General features: G+C 36.2%; 2 protein-coding genes across 2 annotated transcripts in view; one reads left to right on the top strand and one right to left on the bottom strand.

Annotated features, from left to right (window-relative positions):
- Window positions 1-17460, top strand: part of LOC135086499 (peroxidasin) — an 81851-nt gene extending 64391 nt beyond the window's left edge. The window contains exons 2-7 of the mRNA XM_063981220.1: window positions 1933-2148; window positions 9133-9204; window positions 9487-9719; window positions 10044-10328; window positions 10408-10680; window positions 10762-17460. Of these exons, the coding sequence (XP_063837290.1) occupies window positions 1933-2148; window positions 9133-9204; window positions 9487-9719; window positions 10044-10328; window positions 10408-10680; window positions 10762-13616 (3934 nt within the window). The 3' untranslated portion in view covers window positions 13617-17460. The remainder of the gene's footprint in view (window positions 1-1932; window positions 2149-9132; window positions 9205-9486; window positions 9720-10043; window positions 10329-10407; window positions 10681-10761) is intronic.
- LOC135086524 (acyl-coenzyme A thioesterase 13-like) lies at window positions 17455-23531 on the bottom strand. The gene is made up of 3 exons (XM_063981254.1): window positions 23199-23531; window positions 22909-23096; window positions 17455-17836 (listed from the first exon to the last, which is right to left on the bottom strand). Exons 1-3 carry the CDS (start codon window positions 23295-23297, stop codon window positions 17680-17682), a joined length of 444 nt encoding a protein of 147 aa, XP_063837324.1. The 5' UTR covers window positions 23298-23531; the 3' UTR covers window positions 17455-17679.
- Window positions 23532-24071: the final 540 nt, after the last annotated feature.

Below are 24071 nucleotides of genomic sequence, written 5' to 3' on the forward strand. Positions count from 1 at the left end.
AAACAAAATATGCAAACCTCGAGTGCATCCGCTGCGATCAGAACTCAATTACTTTATCGTGTTCCGAACGAACTGGCCGCAGCGTCAAAAACCGATACTGAGTTAGGATTTAGTTACTTAAGGCGATTACTGACGAAGTGCTACCGCCGACACGTTTTGGTTAAACTTTATTAGGTACTTACCTACTTACACCATAGCTTTGAATGTCTTTAACAACGAATGACAAATTAATTTATTAAAACGTTCAGTAATGTAATCCAAACGAACATTTTAATTATTATTACACGTGATCACATTTACCTTTTTAGTTGAAAGCATTAATTCACTTTGTATTGAAAGTAAACTTCCATATTAATTTTCATTTCGATAACATTAATTAATCCTACTCAAATTTTATTCCATTTCACCTTGTTATTCATTGATTGAAATATGTTATTTTAATAAATTCTTTCAAGAGTTTCAGATTTTCATGAGCACTATTGAATTGGCAAATACAATTTGGGGACTGTTATTGGAATTTAGTTTGGTTAAGTTTTCAGCCTATTACTTTGGCTGAAGATATTACTTAGAGACTTACAAACAATGAATGCAGCGAATGACATTTCAGACTCCATTGTGTAGCTCTTCACCTGTTGAATTTCTCCGTTTAATATGTTAGTGTGCAGCGCTAAAACCTAGTGGTTTAGTATTTTGGCGCATGTGATTTTCCATTTGGCATCTTTTAATAGCCGTGCTGGAACTAAATTGTATCGCTGATCCGTATATTGTGAAACGTGAATGTAAAATGATTACGATCCATCCATATTCAGGATATCGGTAACGAAATACCTACTTTCAGATCTGAAATTGAGTTCGTTCGTTAGGCGCATTGTTTATCTGGGGGCACGGCAGTGCCCCCACCAAGTCGAGCAAAAAAGCGGCACGGCCGTACCATCCTTTTCTCGAAGCAATTCAGGCCATTTTCGACCGCCTGTAACTTCGTTGTGGATAAAACTAGAAGGCTGAATTTTCATTAGCTATGCAGGCATTGTAAAGACACGGTATATTTAAAATTTCATTCAATTTGAACCGGTAGTTTAAGAATTATAACGGGTCAAAGTTACTTAATTTTGTCACTCACTGACTCACTGACTCACTGACTCACTGACTGACTCACCGATCATCAAAATTCTAAGGCACTTCTAGCAGACCTAGAAGCTTCAAATTTGGAATATAAGTAGTGTTTGGTGTATGAATCAAGGAAAAACTAAAATATTTGGGGGCACGGTAGTGCAACCGCCAAGTCGAGTAAAATTTTTCAATTTCGGTTCAGTTTTCTAGATACATAACTGCTGTCTACAAAATACAAAAAGAAATGAGATTTGGGGGCACGGTAGTGCAACCGCCAAGTCGAGTAAAATTTTTCAATTTCGGTCCAGTTTTCTAGATACATAACTGCTGTCTACAAAATACAAAAAGAAATGAGATCCCATCAAAAACAATACTTGTCAAAAAAACCAAGTCTCGCAACTCAGTTGTTCTACGGTAAAAAGTTGTGAGATCCATGTAATACCAAGTCCAGGCCAGGAAATCTTTAACGTTTTACATAAATATATTGACTTGGCCATCGCATGAAAACACGTGTAAATTAAATTATTTAGTGCGATGGCCAAGTCAATAATTTATGTAAAACGTTAAAGATTTCCTGGCCTGGACTTGGTATTACATGGATCTCACAACTTTTTACCGTAGAACAACTGAGTTGCGAGACTTGGTTTTTTTGACAAGTATTGTTTTTGATGGGATAGCTCTATTGACCGGAAGCGGGTGCATATCCAATAATGTAACTCATACGTTTCCGCCGGGTTTTATCCCAGTATAATGCGCGTCACGTCAGTGTCCGGGTTTATTGTTGTGGGTGGAGGCTGTTGCTGATTTGGTCTCTTGTTTCAGGGACGTGCGTTTTAATAAGATCTCGGATATAAGCCCCGGGACGTTCACTTCGCTGCGGGGCCTGCGGTCCCTGCTGCTGAACGACAACCAGCTCACGGGGCTGCACTCCGGCGTGTTCCAAGGTCTCCGGCGGCTCAAGTACCTCTACCTGTACCGCAACCGCATCAGGCACATCGACCCCGACGTCTTCAAAGGCATGCCGCACTTGGAGCAACTGTGAGTACTTCTCCCAATAAGAACATGGAAATTAAACAACCGATACTAATATAATTAGGATGATACCGTCAATTTCAGCTTAATTAACTACTGACTTCCTGCTATTACGTACTATTTTTCACCATAAACTAACATACATATTTAACTTTACGTATGTTTAAGTTTAATAAAAACTTTATAGCATTGGCTTATTTATTTTATCATTCTGCCTGACATAATTTTACTGTGCATAAAATATGTTACTCGTATAGAGTGTATTTTCAATTTTTAATTTATGAAAGGATTTTTTGAATGAAAGGTTTGAGTATGTACCTACTATCATGTCTAGTTTCATTCTACACAACATTCGCATTCTAATAAAAGGTAGTAAGAATACTGAGTAAATGATGTCTAGTTTACCTATTACAATTTTAAGAGCCATTTCACAAAAAAGTTCCGCGCGAATTTAGGTAAAAGCTGTCAACGCAACGTCAAAAGAGTAAAAAGAACGCTGAAATGGACAAAAAAATCTTGAGCCGTGACCGTATTAAGACTTGATTTAAGTTATTAATTTTAAGGTAGAAAGAGGTATTCAAACTTGATTAATTAATTTAAATTTTTAATAGAGTTTATTAAGTCTTTTATATTTCGATTCATAATGAAACACGAATAGGTATAATATGTAAAATATATATTAAGTACAAAATAAAGACAGTCACATTGTGAAAAATAAATCTGCCCCCTTACAGCTCCATCATCGGACCCTGGATACGAATAATGAAACACGAATAGGTATAATATGTAAAATATATTAAGTACAAGATAAAGACAGTCACATAGTGAAAAAAAAATCTGCCCCCTTACAGCTCCATCATCGGACCCTGGATACGAAATATTCGTCAAGGCGAATCACACAAGCCCAAACTCCATATGGTTCTATTGTTTTGTTACGGAGGTGGCCATTGCATCTCCTCCAGATCCATTATCAGACAGAGCTAAGAAATAAATAAATAAATATTATTATAAGTAAACAAATAACTAAAATAATTCATCTTACTATCTTACTTTTTACTAGTCTTACTAATATTATAAATACGAAAGTTTGTGTGGATGTCTGGATGTTTGTTACACTTTCACGCTAAAACCACTGAACAGATTTTGATGAAACTTTACAGTACAGTACAGCAGTACTAGGCAGTCTGTGTTCAACTATCACTCGGGTCGGACGTTCCTATCGCAAGACCTTTGGTTCACTCAGTTCCGATACGACTCTAGTGCTGTGTGTAATTATTTTCGTTAATACACTGAGTTTATTAATTTCTACGAGTGGATTTCATTTTGCCTGAGACCTACGCCATGAACCCTGAACCAGAAGACCCTGTCGCCAGCGACAGCGACGCTCATCCATCCCTGGCGTCGACCAGAATAACAATGTATAGGCTATAATTTATGACGATCTGTGACAAACTAAATTTCAAGCGGGTGAAGCCGCGGGCAATACTACATATTTCATACTAGCTTTTTGCCCGCGACTTCTTCTGCGATGAAGTGGAAAATGGTTCTACATTATAGAATTAAAATATTGTAAGAAAATTAATTTTGTTAAATGATTATATTTTTTGATATAAAATCTACACATCATTATGTTTAAATATTTGAATACTTACAAAATTATGAGATTTTTCTAAAACAAAATTAAAACACTACACCTGCCGCAGATTTCTTTGTAAACAATGTTTTTTTGTTTTTCCTTCAGGTGCTAAAATCACCAGGCTATTGTGTGCGCATACTCTGGAGTATTCCACATACAACTGGTCGTCGGAGAAGCATAGACTTCCATTAAGTCTACTCCCGCTACCATATGGAACTCCGCTAAAACTCGTGAGGGCGCCAACACTTGCTTTTGTATCGAAAATTAGTATGAGCAGCTGCGCACGCGGTTGCCCGTTGCAGGCTCTATGCAACCACACTATTTTAAACCGTGGTCCCTAAGCATGAGATGGGAAACTGCACTCTCTTGAATTCTCTTGAATTTGATGGTGTTAGGGGAATCCTAGGAATGAATACAGACTTTCCAATGGAATCTCCTCATCAATATTGCGAAATTGCGAGTTGCAATGCAATGTTACGTTTTCACTTGTTATTTTATTGTAATCTGACCTTGATTTTTCAAACACGTGTCAAAATAAAAAAAAAAATTAAATCAAAAGTACTAAGGAATATTTCATTGATGTCAACTTAGAAACAAGCACAGATCACAGAAACTAAAGGGAAATGTGACAAGGGACAAATTTTATTTATTTATTTATTTAATAACAATCTTAGCTCTAACATTACAGGTTACCCCAATGCGATAGAGTAGATTAATTAGTACATATTTAACAATTAAGATTGCCGCTATGGCTTTAACATAAAATAAATAATGTAACCTTTGTGAATTCAGTCAAAGAACAGCTGAATATGTCAACGGTTCTAGCTACTACATTAAGTGTACGCAATGTTCTGGTAATTGGCGCCTCTTTTAGCATATTGGTTCTTGCATTCGGAATTGCGAATAGAGGAGGCTGCCGGCGCCGCCATACGTACCGGTCCGGCACACAAAGCGTCATCGACTGCAGTACGACCTGGTTGCATACCCGCCCCCGTACCAATTTGAACAAATACGTAGCCAGGCTTAGATCCCGTCTAACTTCTAGTTTGTTGTACCCCACCATCCCGAGTACAAATAAAGTTGGATACATGAGTGGATAGAACGGATATACGCCATACAATTTCAGATATAAAAATCTGGTAAACTTGTTTTGAATCCGTTCTATCATAGTCTTATATGTAGCCTCATGGGGTGACCAGACGAAAGCATTGCATTCCAGGTGGCTCTTTACTAGTGCTTCGTACAAAGTTCTCACTGCATTCAGATTCGTGAACTCTCGTGATTGACGCAAAATGAACCCTAAATTCCGGTATGCCTTCTTACAGGCTTTAATGATGAAAATTGGAACATATTGCTTGTGAAAGCAATGATGACAGTAGCGACGTCATTATGTAAACAGTTTATATTGCTTGCATAGTACTAAAGATTATTCGAACGTTGAATACTGATACCGCAATGGATAATGAGCACATAATTTGATTTCTTTGTGTGTGTGAATTTCTAATACGACACTGAGTTTCGAACTCAGCGCATTACTTAGCATCTCTCTATATTTCCTTGGAACCAAGTTATCTCCAAAATAACATTCCACACCTTTTTAACCTAGTCAGGTAATAATTTTAATAAAATACGAAGCACGTCATCTATCAATAAGATATATGTATATTTTAGAAGTTAATAAATTATGCATAAAATATAAACACTTTAGAAGTTTAGTTAAATCGTAGAATTTCTGAAAAACAAGTACTAAAATCGTACTGAAAAAAAAAGTATTAACATGTTATCTAATTTATTTATTAAACGTCGAATTTTATCAAAGATTTTGGACTAAAGTTTTTGAAAATATTTTACAGCCTACATAGAAAAAAAAATAGGATTCTAAATCGTGAAAGAAATTTTTTTCGGAGCCTATTGCCTCCAAACAAACAAACAAACAATTAAATCTTTCCTCTTTTATTAGTATAGATTTAACAACAAAACAAAACGCTTCTTTTTCTTCTTCACGAAACAAAACTCAAAGCGGATAAATAAATAAACAAATCTTTGGACAATTTCACAGCGCCATCTAGTCCAAAAGTAGGCAACCAATATGCTTGTGTTAAGGGTGCTATCATAATGGATATACTTTTTTTATAATTTATTTATTAAATTAAATACATGGTACCTACATATTATACATAGTTACACCCAGATCCGTCAAAGAAATTAAAATTCATCATTTCAATTTCTGCTCGGCCGGCCGACTCGAAACAGCCTCTCGGCATAGTATCAAATGTATTTGGTCGCCGTACAAATCACCACTTTACGACACGAACGCACGTAAACGTTACGGCGGGAAAAATGACACAGGTCCTGCCTTGACGGGCGCTCGCGCCATACTAATCGATGTCGGCTTGCGCATTGTAATTTATACTGATATTCACATCAATATTTTGGCAAAGTGGTTACTAATATTTAAACAATAACTGTAGAAATTAATTCTACAATGAATATTCTTTATTTTGGGATACTTTTATTGCAGTTTATGCTGTGTTTTTAAACCAAAAACCACGATCAAAATGTGACGTTAATCTTCAAATTTGCCAAATTATTTTTAGATTTTACTCAATAATGGTAATGAAATTCAAGAATCTATTTCATTAATGGACTACAAGAATATATGTCCGATGATTACTATATATTTTTAAGCTTATTATATGAGCATAAATAATAGATACAGGACTTTGAAAATGAGTCTGCGGCAATTTTTTCGTAAAATGGTTGTGGGAGATGGGGCACTGTGAATTAAGCAAAAGAGTTTTAGTAAATCCGTTTCATTAATGGTCAACAACAAGGATTGACCTATCTTTCGCAGTTATTAAATAATCTCTGGGTGTTGCTTAAGATAGTAATTCATGCTTCCAAAATCTTAGAAATTCGCACGAAAATGTAAAATGGCTCTTAAGCCGTTCTGCATTCTACTGCTGTTTCATAAAGACGATTGAATTAGGTACGGCGAAAAGCTTACGACCTGAGTATTTTCCTTTTGTTCTCGAACAAGATTGAATCTCATGATTGTAAATGCTGGTTGTTTTATAAAGGCAGGTCAAATTGCAAGCGCTTTCTTGTTTACTATTTACAAAACATCTGCTTATTGACAAGAATAAAGAACTTTAGTTATTTATTTTAATTTTATGTTAATTGAAGTTAACGAATTGCTTCAATGTTTAAGTTTACTTACGTTATTATTAACGGCAATAAGTACCTTCTACTTGCCAAAACATACTCACTACTTAGGTAGGTTACTTAGGTACATAAAAACAAATAATAATATGAACTAGTTTATCTAGTAGCAAACTGTTTGCTGGGTCAAATGACTGAAAACACAGTTGAAACAGTCTGACAGAGGATTAAGAGCTGTATCACACTAGTTTGCGATAGAGTTCAAAACAAGACCGTAGCAAAAACGCCGCGAGGTCGCAACGATGTCGTCAAATTGTGAGCGGCGAGTTCTCAGCTTCCTCGATTTGGAAAATATGTTCTTTGTTACTTCGAAAACTGTAGCTTTACTGCAAATGTTACCAAGAATCTGTAACTCATGCATAATATCATAAATCGCCTCCCAATACTTTATGACAGCCATTCAATACTCGTAGCCACTTTCCATTCAAAATTTCCCAGAAATTTTACATCGCTTAACAATCTTGTCTATCTTTGCACTCTCTCGCAAATATGTTTTAGTGTCATACAAACTTAAAGTAGCTCTAAGTTTCATGTACTTAGTGCCTCACGTGCCACCACGTCATTAGGTATTGCTTCCGTGCCATAAACATGCGGCAGCTTCAAAGTTAAAGCCTTTATTCAGTTGAAAACAAAATAATGCATTTTACAAATAGCCTCCTTGTAATAAAGTAGTGAAAATTCTTTGTCGTCACGGATTTCAGTTGTTCGCTGAAAATCTGGTGATAAACAACAACTTTTACTTTGGGAGTGACACCGAAAGCGCGTGGATAAATCCCGGATTCCTTATTAATTAACTTGTCGACTTCGACGCTTTTGTATGCAGTGCAGCGCCGGATTTGCTGTATTTTTTACGGGTTGTATTTTTTTCGTCGCTGCTGCTGCAGTCCAGTTTTCAGTAGGTACATATATGTCGCTGTCTGGTGTCGTAGTTTGATGGATTAATTAAGATTAATTACTTTTCTTATAAAGATTACACACTACATAAATACTTACAAACTTGCCTACTAAAAAAGATCGCGTGGTACCTACCTAGGTCTAGGTTCTTATAAAAACTATTATTTTCCTTTCATACAAATGATTTGGTGTAAATAAAAGCTAATTTCATGTACTTTTTTAAATTTTGAATGTTTCGATAAGAAAATACATTTTTAATGGAGTTTATTATCTTTCTTTAAATTACGTTATTAATGTCTTAAAAGGTAAATTACTTTTCGTAATATGCGTTTTCGAAATTAATTCAGTGGTCAAGGCAGAAAATGCAATAAACCGTTAATTTCTCATTAAAATATTATCAGCAATTCATAGCAGTTTTTTACTTCAAAATAAAATACAATTTGATAATCTTTTTATAATTATATTATGAAGCGCTTCGATTCGATATTAAAGGTGAACTTTGTTGATATTGACTGTATCAACACTGAACTGTGAGATGATGAAGTATCATGAAACTTATCACACCTAGACACTGGAAATAAAATTGATTTGAACAAATTTAACTGGTTATTTGGTAGGAGGTTTTGTCTAAAATCTTTTGCTTGAGTAAATACGTTCGAGTCTACAAAACAATCTTTTCCCAAGTTGGGGATTTGGAAAGTATTATTATTATTTACCCATACTTTTGAGAAAAATCAAGTGGTTCAAGTTTAACTCGCCAACAACAAGAAGAGGTTAAAATCAACTTTCTGTAACTAAAACTGAAACAACTTATCATACGGAGGTGAAACTGTGATCAGAAGTTAGGTAGGTATTTACCTAGTTTAAAACACCAAAAGGCGACACATTGTGTAAAACTTTAGAGTAACGAGAATGGACTAACTACTAAGTCAAGAATAAATCTCAGAAAGTTTTTATGGTACTTATCTTGCGATGAAAAGTGATGATGACGGAAAGTCTCAAAGTTAGTGGATGGATGATGTTTAGATTGATGGCAGGGATGATGATCAGATGAATGGACCACCGATTGTGAGAAGAGAGTGTCACTGAGCGGATGATGATACATCATTATTATTGATGATTGATCAGATTAGTAAAAGAAAGGAAAGGAAAATACAAATGATGCTTTTCAGAAAGTTCTTAGTTAATTTTCATTTTCTTTATTTTATTTTATTTTCATCGTTTCTTACAATTTTCAGATATTTACATGTCAATGAAATTCATGAGATTGCACCGGATACGTTTTCGAACATGCCACGATTGGAAAGATTGTAAGTTCCTAACTTCATTTTAGTTAAAATAAGGCGCAAGTACACTATGCGGGAAATTGGCCAAGACGTAATAGTGTGAACACCATCTCGGTTAGTTTCTCTTTCGGATGGGGCCGTGCGTCGCCCATACTACGGTGTGCGTGCTAGCGCTTCGACTTGGACAATTTTCCGTATACTTACACGTACCTATTTACGCCATTACTAAAACCTCAGCAATATATTTGATTGAAGTGGCGTATTGCAAGTAGTTTTAAGTAAGGCCTAAATGACACCAACTTTTAGGTATCTGCACAACAACCAGCTGAAGACAATCCCGGTTGGCGCGTTCGCCGGTATGCCTAAACTCCACAAACTGCGCCTGGACAGCAACGCTCTGATCTGCGACTGTTCCATGGTGTGGTTCGTGAAGATGCTCTCAGAACACAGCGACATGAACATCCTGGCGACGTGCTACGGACCTGACTATGCCACCGGCGCATCATTGTCCACTATGAAAGTTGAGGACTTCCACTGCAGTGAGTAACGCCTTGTTCACTAAAATAACTGAAAGTTTTATCACTAATAAGTTAACAGCCTAAAAGTAAGGGTATCTAAAACATCATTATTTTCCGTTACTTCTTACACCCGTATTCACAAACGATGCTTGCTTAAGTGAAGCAGCAAATCGAATGCACAGCGTTGAATAGAGCTCTGTGATTGGTTCGTGTGTGACGCTGTGAGTCCACGCGCGCTGTGAGACCTCATAGTAATGTTTGTAAATACGGGCGTTAGTCTTCTATCTTATATAAAATGTTTATTACATACTAGATAATTTTATTGACTGGTGAACTTTTTTTCAGAACTCCCTGAAATTCGAACTGATCCAGAGGATGTAATTGTGGACTTTGGTGACAATGCAGTCTTCAAATGTGTGGCCAGCGGCGACCCAACACCTGTAATCGTTTGGTTCCGTGACTCTGTGGCTCTACCTGTGAATGCACCCCGATACGAATTAATGGACAATGGAACTCTGAAAGTCCACGGAATAGACGAAAAAGATGTCGGCATTTTTGAATGCATGGCCAAAAATGCTAACGGAGAAGCCCGATCGAGACCAGCTCGTATGACCATCCAGCCCAAAGCCAGTAAATATCTTTGATTAAAATATAAGCAGTTAAATAATCTTATTATTATCCGATAATTCTACTCGTTTTTTTGTTGCAGATGAACCGTATTTTACAGCTTTACCTAATGAGAGACTCGTCAAACTTCGAGAGCCGTTTGTAAGCTTTGATTGCATGGCAGCTGGTGAGCCTTCTCCTCATGTTTATTGGCTATTTGACAACGACCGATTGCTACTAAGTGAGCGTTTAACAATTGAAAAGAATGGTACTATATTCATTCGCAATATACAAATGGAAGACGCAGGAACGTACACCTGTATTGCTGAAAACATCAATGGAAGAATTGCGACTTCTGCTGTTCTTCAAATTATGAGTAAGTTTAAAAGTTTTATAAGTTCTCTTAGCTTTTTATTTCATTTTTTTACCTTCATTACACTTAAATATATTGTTTCAGCTACACCTGCGTTTATTACGGTACCTAAAGATGTCCAAGCAGTTGTCGGAGATAGCGTGAATTTCACCTGCAAGGCGCGAGGACACCCTAAACCAAATATCACCTGGTACAGAAACACTTTAGATTTGGAAGCAAGTCCAAATATACTTTTGACCAATGACAACGAAACCCTAACTATTCTTGAAGTAACAAATGACGACGGTGGTATTTATCACTGCCGAGCCGAAAATGCCGAAGGACTCACCGAAATATCGGCTATCCTTAAGATAGAGGAATTTAAAGTGATTCCTCCACGTATTCTTCTAAAACCTGAAGATGGCGATGCATTTAAGGGCACGGCAGTGCAACTGCCATGTGAGATTGAAAGCGAACCACCTGCAACAATCGAATGGAGTAAAGATGGCTCACGATTAACTCTGGATGATCGAATCTCAATCACATTAATTGGAAGTTTGATTATTAAAAATCTCTCTGTATCCGATACCGGTCGGTATGAATGTCATGCTTTTAATGAATATGGACATGATACTGCTTCTGTGTTTTTGACCGTTAAAAACCACATACTTCCTGGGGATGAGTATGTTAACATCGCTATAACTCAAGCAACCAGAGACGTTGATCAGGCCATTGCTAGAACTGTAGATGAGATATTTACCAAGAAAACTTCTGTCTCAACCATAAGTGACTTGTATAGAATCACTAGATTCCCTAATGCACCCGAAAGAGAAATAGCTCGCGCTGCAGAAATATATGACAGAACTCTTGACAAAGTAAAAGGATATATAGAAGTCGGTCTTTCAGTTACTTCGGCAGATCCATTTCATTATGAAAATGTATTATCCGGTGATCACCTAGAGATAATAGCGCGTTTATCTGGATGTGTAGCACATAGAGAGAAACGAGACTGTTCTGATATGTGCTTCCATAGTAAATATCGCAGTATCGATGGAGGTTGTAACAATTTTGCGAATCCAATGTGGGGAGCCTCATTGACTGGATTCCGAAGAATTCTGTTTCCTATCTATGAAAATGGATTCAGCCAGCCCGTTGGATGGAATAAGGACAGAAAATATAACGGATTTACTCTTCCAGTGGCTCGATTAATATCCACCGAAATAATTACCACGACTGAAATTTCACAAGATGTTGAAGTATCCCATATGGTGATGCAGTGGGGACAATGGCTGGATCACGATCTTGATCATGCTTTACCGTCAGTGAGTTCACAGACGTGGGACGGCGTTGATTGCAAAAAAACTTGCGACTACGCAGCTCCATGCTTCCCAATCGATGTTCCACCCAATGATCCCAGAATCAGCAATCGGCGATGCATTGATTTTATTAGAACAAGTGCGGTTTGCGGATCTGGGGCGACTTCAGTACTCTTTGGACGACTCCAGCCTCGAGAACAAATCAACCAATTGACTTCGTTTATCGACGCATCTCAGGTTTATGGATTTGAAATAAGTGTTGCTGAAGATCTGCGTGACTTAACAAATGACAATGGATTACTCCGCGTGGGTGCTACTTTCCCCGGAAAGAAGCCACTTTTACCTACTATTGGTATCAATGCTATGGATTGTAGACGGAACCTCGAAGAAAGTAACCGTAACTGTTTTGTTGCTGGTGATATTCGCGCTAATGAACAGATTGGTCTAGCTGCTATGCATACTATTTGGATGCGAGAACATAACCGAATCGCTAGTCAGCTTAAGGCCCTCAATCCGTTCTGGGATGGCGATAAAGTGTACCATGAAGCACGAAAAGTAATCGGTGCTCAAATCCAACATATAACTTACACGCATTGGCTACCCATCATTCTCGGTCCGGATGGGTATGAACAGTTAGGATCTTATAACGGTTATGATTCTGACGTTAATCCTTCGATTTCTAACGTATTTGCTACAGCTGCACTAAGATTTGGCCATACTATGATCAATCCTATTCTGCACCGCTTAGATGAAAACTTCGAAACTATTCCTCAAGGTAACCTAAAACTGCGCGATGCATTTTTCTCCCCCTGGCGTCTAGTTGATGAGGGTGGCGTTGACCCATTACTACGTGGAATGTTTATGACTCCCGCCAAGCTTAAAACACCAACCCAAAATCTGAATTCTGAACTCACTGAGAAACTCTTCTATGCTACTCATGCTGTTGCTCTTGATTTGGCTGCGATTAACATTCAAAGAGGCCGGGACCACGCTATTCCCCCGTATACGAAGTGGCGACAGTTCTGCAACATGACCGAAGTCGAATCTTTCGACGATTTGGCAACGGAAATTCCGGATAAGGGCATTCGTGATAAACTCCAGAAATTGTATGGATCGGTGCACAATATTGATGTTTGGGTCGGCGGGGTCCTCGAGGAGCAAGTTGAAGGTGGTAAAGTTGGCCCACTGTTTAAATGCCTGCTCTTGGAACAGTTCCAACGCTCGCGAGATGGTGACCGATTGTGGTACGAAAACCCTGCTATGTTCAAACCTGACCAGCTGAAAGAGATCAAGAAAACGAGTCTCGCGCGTATTTTGTGTGACAATGGCGACAATATCGACACTATTGCAGAAAATGTATTTTTGCTTCCGGAATTACAAGATGGACTTATTTCATGCGATGACCTGCCGGCAATGGATCTTCGATTCTGGGTAGATTGCGAAACGTGTGCTGAAAATGAAATTGAAAGGAATAAACGCCGCGCACGTAGAGATCTTGACATCTTAGGAGGCGAAGAGGCTAGCACCGACTATACTGACGAACGCGTAGACAAATTGGAATCCTCTCAGTATGACCTCGCAGCCACCCTGGACTCTCTTAAGAAGCGCATTGAATACCTGGAAGAAACTTGCAAACGGGATTAGAAGTTCAATTTAAAGTGCCACGATGGCAGATTGAATAATTCTACTAATGCAAACCATTCATGCATGCATAATGGATGTAACATTAAGTACCTACTAAATAGCACTTTTTGAAAATCTAGATGTCTATGTTAATCAATTACTTAATCAATAGGAATGTAAGATTTTATTATATTAATAAGGAAGTTATCTTTAGATTAAGTCATAAGTAATATGCCATAATTATTGATTCCTTTTTGTAGGTACTTAGTATTTCTTTTCTATAATTTTAAGTATCTACAAGGCTCTTTCACAATAAATAATCCTGCAATCCTGAACCATCATGACTATGATATCAGTTTTATTATAAGTTATGTCATCTATCTATTTCAACACAATTGATTCCATATAAAATATAAGTACTATGTAGTCACATAATTTAAGCGATGTAGGTGAAGTAGAAACAAATTAATCTAGTCCAGTGTTTTTCAACCTTTTTCATGACGCGACCCCCCCTAGCATGAAAAAAATTTTTGCGACCCCCGACCGTTCACTTTTTTTTCATGCCTTTTACAAAGATGTTGTAGGGACCGAATTCTTCAATCTAAACAACATTTATGCATTTGCATAATTAACTTACTTTAATGAACTATTTTATTAGACTAGATTCTAGTCTAATAAAATAGTTCATTAAAGTAAGTGTTAAAGGTGTAGTTGATTCTAATTCTAACTTAGATGTAATAATCTATTAAGTGATGGTGAAGTGAGGTTGATATGCTGCTGATGATGACGATGCGATGGATCTGATATTCAGAACTTTATGGATGGACTACTTAACTATGGATATACATTAACATGGACATTTGAATGCAAACTAAATACATTGTAGGTACTCTTTAGCTGTTATTTGGGGCACGTCATATTGTGCTATTATTATATAGGTGACATAAGATTTTTGTCCGTAGAAAATAGAATTTGATGATATTCTCTGTGTTCACATGTAAAGGTGGTAGGTATGTCAATGGTCAAATTCATTTTTACAAGATTGTACCTATCTAACATCTTTGACGATTGTGTTTACAGTATGCCATGAATCCATCTAAGATCAAAGTTACATTTGAGAACACAGTTTGACCAGTGACATTACATACCAAATGAAAGCCGGTAGAAGTTTCAATTTTATGGTATTCTCTGTATTTAGCCACTAGGGCGATAGGGGATTGTAAGATTGATGCCTGTAGAATTTAAATTTTAATCGTATTCTAGTTCTAGGTGTAGTAAGATTGACGATGTGGGATTTTTTTGTGACATTTAAGTGTTTACAAAGATTTAAAGGCCACTTGTAGTAACATTTATAAATCTAATTAAATCTTCAATAAGTTCAAAATATCAGTCTGTTTCAAACGACTTCATATTTTTATGAAGATTAAAGTTGATATAAGAACGTTGCTGCGAGTGACTCTACCACGTTACTACAAAAAGTTAAACGCGCGTTGATCACTAGTTAATGGGAATGACATTCTAAACAGGTGTTCAACGCGTGATTATTTTTTTTGTGATAGGTATTAGGCACTAGTTTAAGATTTCAATTATTATACATTCTCAGTGCTTGTTAGAATTATAATAATATCGACATATATAAATTACAATTTTATCGACATTCTGTGTATTTTATGAAGTTATAAAATGTTGTAAGACGACGTGAGTGAATTCAATTATAATGGTTTCTACTGACCTTATTCATAAAAATTAACTGCGCTTTTAATTATGAGTATGACACCGTTTTAGATAAATGATTACTTGTCTATCAACGATGAAAGATCAAACTTAAATGTTCATTCATGTGTTTTAGTTTTTATGAATAAGGAAGGAGGTATTTTTTATGAATATTTACAATTATTTTCCTTAGGCCTTTTATACACTACGAGTTTTTGCAGCGATACCGTGCGACTGCATCGTTGCATTACTGCAAAATGTCACAGTGTATAAAGGACCTTAAGGTGCGTGCACATAACGGTTTTTTCAAGCGCTGAACGTTTCATGCATGGGAATATTGTGTACGTTTTGTTATGAAGCAAAATAATCGCAATTAATTAAGTTTAGCAAGCACGGTCAGGTTTGAGGTCAGGTCAAGTTGAGCAGCTCGTAAACCGTGTCTACGGCGCCTGAAAAAATCTTGGCGTTCACGCAACCGATCGATGTCTGTAGGATTTCAATTTCAATATCATTATTCTCGGTGTTTAAATATTCTAAGTGTTGTAACCAGGATATTTGTGGACGTTTCAATTTTAATACTTTCATCCCCTGATTCATACAAAATGTAACAGTTTCATAACGCAGTTATAACTAAAACGACAGTGTTTAAGAGTGTCTGTTTTCATCGCAGCGAAATCGGAGTGTTTCATGGCATTTAATAGCGAAAACTGCATTATGGAACTGTTTTAAAGTTGTTTGAATAAGGGGATGAGTGCTTGGCCAGACTGGGAGCTAACGGCACGCGCACTTATTCCGGCTACTGTATGAACGAACCTTTGTAGCGCTACGCTATTCACCTGTTGCTATTGCCGTCAAATAGGCCGCTCGTACCACACGCTACAGATTTCACGTTTGGCCTCCAAGTATAGAAAATCTACTGCAAAATGCTGTTTACGTAGTTTCGGGGTGTTTCGAATCTGTCACCGTCGCACATGCGGGCATCTTGCTTTACCGGAGAAGGCTGGCAACAATCGAAACTTCGGATAACGTTTTTCGAAGTAACTCCGCGGATAATAGACGACTTACGTTCTAGTTGGTTGAAATTCGCGCCAGCATTTCCAGTCTGGCCAGGCATTATTTGCAAATGTTCTAAGTGTTGTAAAATCGATGTCTGTAGAAGTTTTACTGGTGTTCTCAGTGTTCACATATCTTGATGTATTGTCGTTGTAAGATCTGTTATTCCATATTGATTTGTAATTGATCCGATCCATGTTAAAAAGGCTTTGGTACAGGCACCCAAGTAGGTAAGCAGTGAATTTCCTGAATAAATGGCATTAATTACTTAGAAAAGATGGATCACGCCTTATTGATATGGAGCGATTAAATTGTTTTAATAATTTATAATGTACCGCTTTCGAAATTAGCGTTAATTTTCTAACGTTAGGCATTTCAACTTACATCTCAATTTAGACTTATACCAACTTATACTATTTTTAAGTGAATTCATTCTAATATTGTTTAAAGTCTATTTATAATACTCGTATTGTATGTTATGTTCTAATTCTATTATCTTACTTTGCGCACTAAGCATTTCATGAATGTTTGTGAACCATTTTTACGCGCAGATTCGGCAATATTTTCATGATTTTTCACAAAATTAAATATAACACATTAAACACATAAGACTCCCCATAGATTGATTGATTACAATAATAATTTGATATCATGATTTTAGGACAAAATTAAGAGTTTTGGCTTTAAAAATAAACAACATTTTGGTTTTCCAAAAAACATTTATGTAAAAATTGATAAGTCCCAAATCCTATTACTCATAGTACATCCTTAACAAAACATTTTAACTGGAAACTAAATTCATTTTCACTGGAAGTCATAAAATATGAATATTTTCAGAAAAACCCACTAGCACAATATTCATTTTAGTTAACTGTTTGAAATGAATAGCTTCATATTGATAAAACATCAATGTTTGATTAAAACTAAAAAAAATCTAAATTATTAGGAAAAAGCCTCTAAAAGAACTTTTTGTAGGCAATGTTGGATGAATGAATTTGATTTATATTCTTATATTTGACCCTATATGTCAATTCTGCATGTAATAATGGGACCACCCTTCTGTGTATCGATGTGAAAAAAATAAATGAAAAAATACAAATTGGTGTTTTATTTCAACAAAAAAACTTTATTAAAGGAATGAATTTGTATTACTTAAAAGTACACAGAGTTCTACCAGTGTACCTATATTTGTATTTTATCTTTGGCTAACTAACATCTACCTACACTACTGGTATATTCAATGATTTGAAAGGTTGTTGATACATCAACATTTAATTACATAAATTACAATTACAGTACATTTATTTTAAAATATTACCTAAATTCCTATATACTTTGTGTGCCGTCCTGTTGCTAGAACCACATTTTTGTCTTTATTGCGCACTTCAACTTCCAGGAATGCTATTTTTTTCCCAGTTTTTCTAGTCACAGCTTCTACTTCAATATTGTCACCTTCCCTTGCTGCACTCATAAACCTGGAACAACATGGTAGACTTTATCAGTAATTTCTCTAAACAATATAAGAATTAATTCAAAATAAGAAAAAAAAGAGTAAAAGAAATTATTAAGTATCTTTTAGATGGAGCAGTATAAAAAAAATCCAGTGTATAGTTACTATAAATAGAGGAAAATTAGGACTTTACTTGTGACAAATGAACAGAGATGTAAATTAGGCTGTCTTTTTTCAAATAAAGCAAAATGTGATAGGTACTAATAGGCCAGTAGAATTAAACACAAAAATTGATTAAATCGGAAATAATTCCTACAAAAGATTTTTTTGCTTTAATGGCTTCATTGGTTGCCCATTAAGACTCTCCTAAGTTTTCGACTTCGACAGAGTTGTGCTTAAGTGGTGGGGGCCCCCGAAAGGGGCGTTTTTTCGGTTTTCCGGGTATACCGCGTAAAGGACTTACCCTATCGAAAAGTGGTCTTCATGACGGTTAAAGGGCACTTAATCCTGCATTGAATAAGACCAAATTCATATGTTTTGGACAAACCGTTCTCGCGTTAAAGTTCGGCAAAGTAGAAAATATACGTATAATTAATGACCCTCTCCACGCCAATGGCTTGTTACCCACATGCTTCCAAGCCTTGTAAAGGGTCGCCTTAACCAGTGTAACCCTAACAAGGCTCACGAGTTTGATTCGCTTATCCTTGTTCGTCCCAGCCGTTCCTTAACTGCGTTTGCTGCACCTCTTCCTGGCACTCTCCTGAACGACTCTGTGTTACCTAATGTGGCTGCCCCTCTTCCTTGTACCCTCCTGTACGATTTCATTGCTTAGCCATATGACTGGTCCAAGGTTCGACGCCACAAAATCAACTTCGTACGAGTGAAAATAGTTTAAATAATATTTCCCGTGCTTGCAACATTTTTCTTTACTGCTTCGCCTCTATTAGTCGTAGAGTGATTGTATATATCCTATAGCCTTCTTCAATGTATGAGCTATTCAACACAAAAATAATGATTTCAATCAAACTAGTAATTCTTAAGATTAGCGCGTTCAAACAAACAAACAAAAAACTCTTCAGCATTTTAATATGAACTTGTTGTTATTGATTTTTGGCGTCGAACCTTAGACCAGGCATACGGCTAGGCAACGTAGTCATGCAGGAGGATACAAGGAAGAGGGGCAGCCACAGTAGGTAACACAGAGTCGTTCAGGTGAGTGCCAGGAAGAGGTGCAGCAACCGCAGTTAAGGAACGGCTGGGACGAACAAGGATAGGCGCATCAAGCTCGTAAGCCTTGATAGGGTTACACTGGTTGAGGTGGCCCTTTTCAAGACTTGGAAGCCTGTGGGTAACAAACCATTGGACATGGAGAGGGTCATTAATTATACGTATATTTTCTACTTTGCCGAACTTTAGCGCGAGAACGGTTTGTCCAAAACATATGAATTTGGTCTTATTCAATGCAGGATTAAGTGCCCTTCAACCGTCATGAAGACCACTTTTTGATAGGGTAAGTCCTTTACGCGGTATAACCGGAAAACCGAAAAAATGCCCCTTTCGGGGGCCCCCACCACTTAAGCACAACTCCGTCGAAGTCGAAAACTTAGGGGAGTCTTAATGGGCAACCAATGCACATAGGTAGATTTCAATGATTTAGGCGGCCAAAAATATTTTTTGCTTGAAATTAGTTATAAGTACAAAATTAAATTAAAATAAACCATTTTCGACTGATTTCTTTTATTATGAATGATAATAAAACATTTTTTCACTTAAATATAGAAATTTAGAAAAATATATATTAAAAAGTTTCATTGTTATCATTGATACCCCATCGTGTGTGGTATCGTTGGATAGGTCATTTAAAATGACTTAGGGGTTTCTAAGACTATTTTTTGATTTAGTGATCCGTTTGCAAAATATTAAAGTTTAAAGTGATAATTTTTTTATTCGAAAATGGCGTCCCCCCCCTCTAAAAACTAAAGTGTTGGTTTGAAAAATCTGGAAAAATTCATAATAATAGTGCTTTGCATGAACTTTTAAGGAAAACTATGACGGTTAAGATAGACCAGTTAGTTCAAGAGTAATAGTCGTTTAACTCGTGTAAAATTTCATACTTAATAAAAAATCCTTAGAAGAAAATATTAAAAGTGACTTTAGATGAAGTAATTGCTTGCTTATGAAATATATTATGGTAACGACTGACAACTACGGAACCCTACACTGCGCTTGGAACGACACGCACTTGGCAAATTTTTGTATTTTTATAAAATAACAATAAGTAGGTAGGTATATCAATCTCACTTTGAGAGCATTCCTCATTGGGTCACTACTTGCTACTTGGCTTGGCAGACATCAACATTTCCATTGTTTCAGGAAGGAATGCTTTGCGAGAAGGTCTTATTGTGTCTCCTGGAGCTGATCAAGGGGTCTGATGTTAATAAAAGCCTATCTACATTGCGTTCCTTTCTAGAAAACTTTCTAGCAAAGTTAGGCCGATATGACCGGAAATGCTTGTTCGGGGCTTCTGCAGCTTGTTTTTAAAAAACACTTTTTCATGTTTATTGGCTTTCATACACCTCTTCTTGAATTAGCTTTTCACATAAGAAGAACTTTGCTTCAAACTCTTTTCAGCATTTTCTGTGTCTCCATAACGACTCAAAAGAAAATCTTCATAAAAATCAAGTTTATCACTGAAACTTGGTTTTTGCCTTTGTATCTGGTCAAATAAGTAATTCCGAGTAACTACTTTAGTACCCGAGGCACCAGACAGGCCTAAAATAAAAAGTAAATGGATTTAATACAAAGTAGCAATAAAATGATATTTTGCTCAATTTTTTCTCCAAATCTTCAAATGCTGTTAATTTAAAAAAGCGCGGGTTTCCGCGGCAATTTTTTTTACAGATTTTAAGAACAATATGTAAACTATTAAAAAATAAAGAAATTATTGCTCGGACGGACCCTGAAGTTAGTTAAACGACCACTTTAAAATAAAAAATACAAAAAAAATCTCATTTCTGATACAGCTATCTTTGACAATTTTTAAATATATTTAGGAAAACAAAAACTACATAAATTACTGTTGAAAAACATAGGCTCTATCCTTAATTATCGCAATCCACCACTGTTACTCGAAAACAATGGTTTTGAAAATAAATATGCAATTTACAAAAGTAGTAAGTTTAAGAGCGCCCGAAAACAAATACATACACGTTAAGCGAACTATCGCATTCAGACTACTCCAGAGGGTAGATTTGCACTCGTTGAACATTGAAAAAGGTACCATGGTATTCCTGGAAGTGTGTACTACCCGCGTACATGGTTTATTTTTCAATAGATTGATTTTGGAAAACTGGGTTTTGGCCGCCTAAATCGTTGAAATCTACGTATGTGCAATGAAGCCATTAAAACAATAAAATCTTTTGTAGGAATTATTTCCGATTTAAAAGCTAATTCTACTGGACTATAAATATTTCCATTAAAAAAATTACCCAGCTATCAAATGTAAACCAAAATTGGTTGATGGAGACTGGAGTTAGCTAATTTAAATAAAGTAAAGTATCCATTTTAGAGATGAAACGGATATCCGGTAACTATCCGGTAGGCCGGATATCCGGCCTAAATTTACTATCCGGCCGGATACCGGATAGTAACTCACTATCCGGCCGGATACCGGATATTAAAAAACTACGACAATTTCTTATAATAAAATGAAATACATTAATCTTTGAGGTAAATATCAATAAAAAGGCTTATAATAATAACGGCTTATAATTAAAGTCCAAAAAGATACAAAAAAAGCCATATTAAGGCCTTTCAAAAAACTTTTCTTTTTCAGGGCTATTCACTCTAATGACGAATCTATACTTCTATACTTAATAATATTATAAATGCGAAAGTAATTCTGTCTGTCTGTCTGTCTTGCTTTCACACCTAAACCACTGAACCGACTTTGATGAAATGGCAATGCCAGATTTTGTATGGAAGGTGGCGTCTTTTTTTTTTCGCGCGGCCATCGACCAAACTTTGTTTTTTGATTACAAAATAGTGTAATAAACCAAACTTACTATGGCATGTATACCTCTAAACTCAGTCTGAACTGAGTTACGAGCATTAGAAGTTTGATGATTTTCATACTAGATTTGCTTTTTCCGCGCAAGTTTTGTAAGAAATTGCAACAAAATTTTGCGCTATTTTTTTATTGCGCTGATTCTGATGCATACTGATGTCTGGAGCCTTTAATGGATGGTATTGTTTGTTTTCACATACAATGTCACTATTTTGTTGCAATTTCTTACAAAACTTGCGGGCAAAAAGAAAATCTAGTATGTAAAATCATCAAACTTCTAATGCTCGTAACTCAGTTCAGACTGAGTTTAGGGGTATACATGTCATAGTAAGTTTGGTTTATTACACTATTTTGTAATCAAAAAACAAGGTTTGGTCGAAGGCCGCGCGAAAAAAAAAAGACGCCAATTTCCGGCATTGTCTTTTGGCATAGAGATAGTTTGAGTCCCGGGAATGGAGATAGGAGTTATTATCCCGGTTTTTGAAAAGTTTTTCTGTGACAGACAAAATTCCAAGCGGGCGAAACCGCGGGCGGAAAGCTAGCACTAAATAAATAAATATCTGTTAATGTCGAAATATAGCCAATTAAATTAGGCGATCTTTTTTTCACTGATGGTCTGATGACAATATGATGCAGTTCAGTCAGATTACGCAGCAAGTAAACTAATTTAAATTTTCCCTATTCAACCACACACTCACGATGGCAACCGAAATCGCTCGAATTGATCTGCCCCCTAGACAAGTGGCAAAATCTGACATTCTATTCGGACGGATACGGACTCGATTTTCGAAAAGTGTGACTTGTCTACTAGACCCACTGATCGCGTTCGAAGCACCTGGCGGCGCTAAACTCGTCATGACATACAACGAGACAATGGGCCAACTATCCGGCCGCCGGATATCCGGCTATCCGGCCTAGCAGCTCGCCGGATATCCGGTATCCGGTATCCGGCCAAACCACTATCCGTTTCATCTCTAATCCATTTCATTGCCAAACCATCATCATAATAAAATAAAACATAAGCTACTTACGTTACACTTAAGTCAATGGATACCCCCCTGGTCTCTATAGTGTCATTGGTAGTCAGAGCATATGTAGAGATAGCATCGACCAGGTGAGATATAAATCCTCCGTGAAGGGTGCCTCTTTGGTTAAGATGTTCTGGCCCTACTTTGAATTCTGTAACCATCTTGCCATTTCCACAGCTTACCACCGTTAACTGAAAGAAAATTTATGGTATTTAGAATTAAAAGTGTATTTAATCAAGATCTAAGGTTTTCTTGTTATGTAAGAATTGATTATTTTTAATGCAATTTTTTACCTTTCGAAGATTGCTGTCAAATCCTTTTGTGGAAGCTATGGCTTTTGCAAATAATTCAGCAACTGCAGCTCCTTTATTACACATTTTTGAAACTTTCATGCACTGTAATAACAGTAATACACAATCAGCTGTAAGATATTTTAAGGTTAACCTTATTTTGTACTTCAGAACGCCTTATGCTTATTGAAGGTCGTTGAATTACAGCGACGCAATATTAATATTCAATAATTTGTTTGTCTAAGAATTAATTCAAGAGTTGTTTATCTAGTTTTAACACTAAAAATCTTTAAATACAGTCTGAAACTGAGTGGAGTGTGAATTTTACTATTTTGCCGTTTGGTTGGAAATACATCAATGTCAATGTCAACGTCAAACTGACAAATACATGGTTCAAATCCAAAGGCCATTAAGTTCGATATTTTACAAATAATTACACTCTCATTGTTTTTTTTAATAATGCTAAAAACTATTAATGTAAAGCTCCTCGTTCTTTTGTTAAGAAATAAGGCTAAGAGACTAATTTTGTGATAACAATAAATTGTCAATCATAAAGAACAGATAAGATGAAAGCTCTTAAAGTAAGAATCGAATCACCTGGATATGGGCAGCTTTGGACGGCCCAGCCCAGCAGTAGACGACATTAAGATAAAACAAGAAATTAAGTATAATATTATCATCATGGAAATAGATAATTTATTATTGTAAAAAAATATGGTATATAAGGTGTTATTTTTTATACTGATCATACTTTACCAACGCATCTAATAAAATCATACAAATACAACCCAACTGTTTTTAAAAAAAAAATTCAGGCTAGTTTTCGAGTAAAACGACAAAGAATGTTTCGAAAAAAATAAAAAATAAATCATCCTT

Source organism: Ostrinia nubilalis, chromosome Z (assembly GCF_963855985.1).
Source record: "Ostrinia nubilalis chromosome Z, ilOstNubi1.1, whole genome shotgun sequence".
Taxonomy (NCBI): Eukaryota; Metazoa; Arthropoda; class Insecta; order Lepidoptera; family Crambidae; genus Ostrinia; species Ostrinia nubilalis.

Excerpts from the sequence above, each read along its gene's own strand:
- LOC135086524 (XM_063981254.1), bottom strand. The coding sequence starts at position 23,297 with ATGAAAGTTTCAAAAATGTGTAATAAAGGAGCTGCAGTTGCTGAATTA. Across the intron at positions 23,097-23,198 it reads TTGACAGCAATCTTCGAAAG|TTAACGGTGGTAAGCTGTGG; the intron begins GTAAAAAATTGC and ends ATTTTCTTTCAG. Across the intron at positions 17,837-22,908 it reads TCCATTGACTTAAGTGTAAC|GTTTATGAGTGCAGCAAGGG; the intron begins GTAAGTAGCTTA and ends ATGTTGTTCCAG.